This window comes from Amblyomma mixtum, chromosome 10, assembly GCF_055824585.1.
Source record: "Amblyomma mixtum isolate Tamu chromosome 10, ASM5582458v1, whole genome shotgun sequence".
NCBI classification, from domain to species: domain Eukaryota; kingdom Metazoa; phylum Arthropoda; class Arachnida; order Ixodida; family Ixodidae; genus Amblyomma; species Amblyomma mixtum.
The window spans coordinates 142,280,465-142,285,958 of NC_143021.1; the positions used below are offsets into that span (position 1 = coordinate 142,280,465).

Here is a 5,494-nt window from a genome sequence, read left to right on the forward strand (position 1 = left end):
TTGCGTAGCTCATTTGTGGAAACGAAATTTGGGATTAGCAACGATGTACAATAATTTTCAGAATTGATGGACGTAGAGATTAAGCCAAGCCGTTTTAAAATGTGTTCGTACATGCTCGTCACGTGCGTGCAAGGGGCACAAAACGCCATGCAGTGATACGAGCATCATTACCAGACACTGTTTCTGTCACTTGTAAGAAAATATAACACCAGCAAGCATAGATGCGCCAAAACAGAAATTACCTCAATCATGGAACTCACATGCCACCGGCAAACATTACTGGGTTTTTATTAGTCTGGTGGAACAATGAATGCATCCATTCATCAATTGCACGCTAGTTCAACACCACGTTATCCAAACCTTCACCGCATAAAACAGGCGCAGCATACAAAAGTACATTGTAGTATTATTTGAGACACAATACAGTTCTTACTTTCAGACATGTAAGTATGGTATGCACGAACTTAACACTGCGTAATTGTGCCCGACGCTACCACGCACATCCTGCTAACCTCCGCCCTGTACCTTGTTTCGGCGACGCCGAGCAGACGGCTGCCGACCCAAACGTCGAACAGGCATGTTCTGGAGCGGCACTGCTTCGCTTAGAAACCACCGCCTTTTCCATCCTGTCAGGAATCATCCTTCGGTAGCTTCACAGGTGATACGTGCGCGTACATAAATGAGCACCGCTACTTTGGCCGCACTCACCGGACAGTTCAGAGACAACTCCATGGACGAAATCTTGTTCCCTGAAATGTTCGCCGCACACACGAGAATGAACACTCGCATCTTTTCCCTTTCGCAGCTTGACTAACCAAGCTTCAAGCAGCTTCCAGTCTTTCAGACAGAAGTGAAAGCCTGGTTCCGCCGCGTAAGTCCGGCATTGAGACACAGAGCAGTAAGCTACCATGGCAAAAAGTTAAATAAACTGTAGCAGTATACCTGCGACGACGCACGATCAAAGCAAGCACTGCTGGCACTGACTCACTAACGAAAGACGCACAATAACGCGTATTTTAGCATTTGAAATGCGTAGATTCCCTCCAGCCTCCATCTCTGTAACGGCAAGAGGAGACATGTGATCCCACTTGCTGCGCAAGTTCGACGCCGTTCGCTTCGGTGAGCTCGCGCCCAATAGCAAGCTCACGAAAATTTGAGTGACGTGGTAGCGAACCAGCTTGGGAAGTTCTCATAAACGTGATAGTCTGCAGATGGGCGCCATGATCAAAACAAAAAGGCGGGAGAAACAATAATGTAAATTAAAACGGCCAACAAAAACCTCTAATAGCAGCAGGCGTTGAGGAAGAAATAGTGAAACGCCCTTTTGGCGCTGGTCAGCCAAATTTGCATGGCATGCTTGTGTGCTTCTGAATGCAGACAAATGCGGCAAAACTTTTGGATGATATAGGCTTGTAGAGTAGCGGCCACAGTAATGCGAAGTTCCGACGATGGGACTCCTCCCCTGCAATAACGAGCAAAACTGAAAGGTGTTCGTTAGTTCCGTAGGAAAGTGTCGCTTGTATGCTGTCGCATAAAGGCAACTAACCGCCCCCCCCCCTATTTCCTCTACGCAAGGAGACAGTAGTATGATCATGCTCAGCGTTATCGTGCCCGAGATTATAACAACGCGGGAAATGGAACGTACTACATCCTGCGATTGGGCTTCCCAGCCTGTCCCTTCCAAATTCTGCGGTTCAATGAAAAGGCGCACGTCATTTGGTGTACAAACAAGAGGAACTAGGCAAATGCAGCGAGCTGCCAGTGGAAATGCATTTCACCCGCAAGGATCACAACGCACGAGTCATCATTTCAAACGCAGCGCGTACTTCAATTGCAATTTCCATTTATTTTTCTGATAAGAAATATTGAGGTAGACGACATGACTGGACGCTGCTCACTACAGACTGAGCAAGGAAAGTCTACAGCGGCCGCGACAAACACCGGGCAAATCATGATTTCACTTGCGGTTGCTCGCCTTCACCAGGAAAATGAACGTACTATCGCACTCAGTATGAGCTACACCGCGAAGGCGCGTGGCCAAGCGCTCTCCAAAGTTCCACAGTGGCGCCGATTCCGACGTGTTTCGGAGGGATCGCGATATAGTTTGGCTGTTCCAGCGAGCGCGCTGGAAGTCCTCGGCCCCGTTTATCTGAAGGACGTTGCTGTCATTTTTTATTGTTCATTTTGTTTTCTCAGAAGAAGAAACTGCAAGATGATACAGCATATTTGCCACCTATAAGATATGTCGTGCGAAAGTTATCAAGGAATGAGTGCTTAATCCTTTCCTGCCAGAAGGGCTATGCGATTGCTTTCGACGACTTCAGCAGTATTGGGAACCTGGGGTATGCTGCTAGCTGACGAACGTGTTGATCTTTATTCTGGCCCCTACAAGCAGCCACTTCCATGCACATTACCCTACGGCGCTTATTCCAGCATACCCCGTTCAGTAAAATGATGAAGCGCAAAGTGGCACACTAAATATCACCAATTGTGTGAATCGAGGCTGGCCCGAGCACGAAGTTTGGGCGTCAGGCGACGGCTACCGTTATCATTTTGGAAACTGATATCAGAACTGTAAGCGAGGGTGAAGGGGAAAGCAAGCAAGTGGACGTGATGCGTGCTTGCAACAACAGCTACACTGTCCAAATACCTCGGATACACTGCACGATCGGTGCCACTGTGCAACCTTGCTGTGTGCCTGGCCAGCGCTCGCGCGTTGTAGCTCATACTGAGCGATATAGTACTTGGGCAGCAGCCGACGCAGGGACGGTCTTTCCGCAAGATGCCTTCGGAGCACCGCTGCTTACCATTGCTCAGCTGGGTTCTGGTCTGGCGTCGCTGGCAGGTCCACGCAATCACCTTCACCCTGGATAGTGTGTCCACATAGTTTGCGTGCAGCCTCTGCAGCTGTGGAAGCGCGGCCTCCATGAGCTTGACGAAGGCCTCAGCTGAGCTGCGGAGGGAAAACGCCTCCGACAGAATGCACAGTTCGCGCAAGCTGTAGATCTCTGCCAGCGCCATCGAGAACGCGTTGCACCCGTGCGGCATACTGCGAGCCGATGTCGTCACCACTCGCCGATGCATATTAGCGCGCAGTGGTTGGCTCTGAGTGCGAAAGATGTCATCCGCAGGGGTCGTCTCCAACGGTAGAGTGTCCAGACCGATAAGTAGTTCAACAACTTAACACTGTCGCAAGAAGGCTAGGGACTTCAACTGCACTGTCGCATCCAGCCTCAGCATCCTGAGTTGGCTCTGAGAACCCTTCCAGTATCTCGAAGGTGTCATCGGCTAGTTCCAGCGGATTGCAACAGGATTGGCATGAAAAGTCGTACTCCCGACGAACGTCCAGCTCTACCAGATTCTTGCAGCCATGAACCATTAACTTCAGCGAGTCGGCCTTATTAACGGTGCTGGGAGCGAGCGCCAGTGACCTCAGGTGTGGTAACGCCGAGCCCACATCAAGCCAGCCGATCCAGTCGCTGGCGAAATGGAAGAACGTCATGTTCAGCTCGGTGACACGGTATAAGCAAGTAGCCAAGAACAGCTGAAGAGGCTGCACATAAGAATGATTAGCGCTCAATAGTGATGGGAGGATATAGCTGTGCGTTGAGGTTAGAAGTATCGAGACAAACTTGACGTCCAGCCACTATTCAGGCTTCGAGACAGCTTGGAGAATGTGGCTGCGTTATTGCTCGTCGGCTTTTACGGCTACGATGCTGCTCAGGTGCTTCGAAGCCTAATGTCTTGTTATAACAGCTCGGAAAGGCACACAAAGTTGAAGGCTGGTTCCGGCTTGATGGTATATAGCAGAGTTTGACACAAACAACGTCACTAGCCTGATAAAAGGGGTAGCCCAGACAGCCCCCGGCATTGTGCTGAATTTCTGCGGCCGGAACCCGCTCGCAAGAGAAATTAAATGTCCTGAGATCGTTTGTTCATGCTTGACGCGTGACGTCAGCAGGCATCGGCAGCTTCGACTGCGATTGTGGATCTGCGGTCATGTGATGCGAATGTAGAAAGCTGAGTGCTACAATAAAGGGGGGCTTCTTTCATCACCTGGGAATACGGTGTCTGGACTGCTTCCTCGGAGAGCACTCAGGCGCGCGTTCGACAACACCCCCAGGCTTAAACCGACAGTAAACGTTGTCAACGCCGGTCCGGGCCGCATGAGCTGTGTGCACGCTTGGACGCCCGGTAGACCTTCCACCTCTTTGCGGTCGGCATGAAGGTGGAGGCGCTGCAGCGCGCGGCACCTGTTCATGAAGAGCTTGAAGAACGCGATGCTTACAGGTATGGCTGCGACTTCGATGTACATTTCTTCCGAGCTCAGTTGGGACGACGCTGTCCCGACTTCCATCTGCACACCGGCTTTGTCCAGCCAAGATTCATAGAAGCGTTCCTCGTAGAGGGTCCATTCTAGCTTCCGCACCCCTGCGAAGTTCAGTGCGAGAAACTCAATCAACGGTACGGGCTCGACGACGCAGCCTGCAAAGCTCAATTCTCGGACGTTGTTGCAGGTTTCGACGAAGCTAAGGATGGCTCTAGATGGAAGGACTAAGCAGTTGGTGAAGCGTAGTGCTTGCACATGGCGGGACAGACGACGCCGATGGAATTCGTCCTGGGTCCGCTTGTCCGTGTCAATGGCGAACGTCAGTGTGCGGACGTGTCTGGGCTGCAGGGCTGCGCTCTCGAGGCTGGGAGCTGCTTGGGCAAAGGAAAGCAGGGAGGCTCCGTCTGAGGAAGCTGTATCATTTCATGACTGGCCTTAGTGAAAACGTGTACGTAGCCAGGGAACATTGCACGAACGGCTTTATTCAGCGAGTGTTTTTATAGCGCACTCGGTGTGTAAGAGGGCGAGTGAGTTATCGTGCATCAGAAAGCGGCGTGGTCCCCACAGCTAGCCGCTGACGTGCGTCACCAACTGAAGATCCGATACAGAAGCTGAACATTTCGTCCCATATCACTTCAGGCAGACAGTCGATGCAGGCCATGGCACAACACAAAAGTCGTGTGCCGAGGTAGTTCTTGCCTCGAGGGTCCTTCGAACAAGAAAGATGCGTAGAATTCTTTGCGGCGACAACCGGCCTCTGGAGTACAATATGCTTGAGGGAAGAATGTTAAATAGCAAGGAGTCTGCCCATTCGGATGAGAGGAGCTTTTTTCGCACTGAATGCTAATACAGCTGCGAAATACACGCGTTGACTGCAGAGCAGGAAACTGGCTATCCGGGCTCGAAGTCTCACTTTTTATAGCGTTCAAGCACGTGGGATGGGTCCGATGAGACAGGAGTGTGAGGAAATACGTGAAAAGAAGGAACAAAGGCTTCTTCAAGACATAACTCAAGCAGCCACGACGGTAGTGCGCATGCGCGCAGAACGCAAGCGCGAGCCCTGCATCTCGCGTCCGTACGCAAGCCAGCGGACTTCGCCTTGTGTGACTGCGCTGTCATCCCGAGCTGTTGTGGTTGCTGAGTCAGCAGGCCTGAGTTCGCTAT

General features: G+C 51.3%; 1 protein-coding gene across 1 annotated transcript; it reads right to left on the minus strand.

Moving 5' to 3' along the window:
- Positions 1-224: 224 nt before the first annotated feature.
- Positions 225-5,086, minus strand: LOC149327145 (uncharacterized). The gene is made up of 2 exons (XM_089562425.1): positions 2,808-5,086; positions 225-749 (listed from the first exon to the last, which is right to left on the minus strand). Exons 1-2 carry the CDS (start codon positions 3,082-3,084, stop codon positions 637-639), a joined length of 390 nt encoding a protein of 129 aa, XP_089418551.1. The 5' UTR covers positions 3,085-5,086; the 3' UTR covers positions 225-636.
- Positions 5,087-5,494: the final 408 nt, after the last annotated feature.

What these genes read in the sequence shown, in the direction of transcription:
- LOC149327145 (XM_089562425.1), bottom strand. Translation starts at nt 3,084, where the DNA reads ATGCATCGGCGAGTGGTGACGACATCGGCTCGCAGTATGCCGCACGGG. An exon ending in CAGAACCCAGCTGAGCAATG is followed by an intron (nt 750 to 2,807) that starts GTAAGCAGCGGT and finishes CGAACATTTCAG; the next exon opens with GGAACAAGATTTCGTCCATG.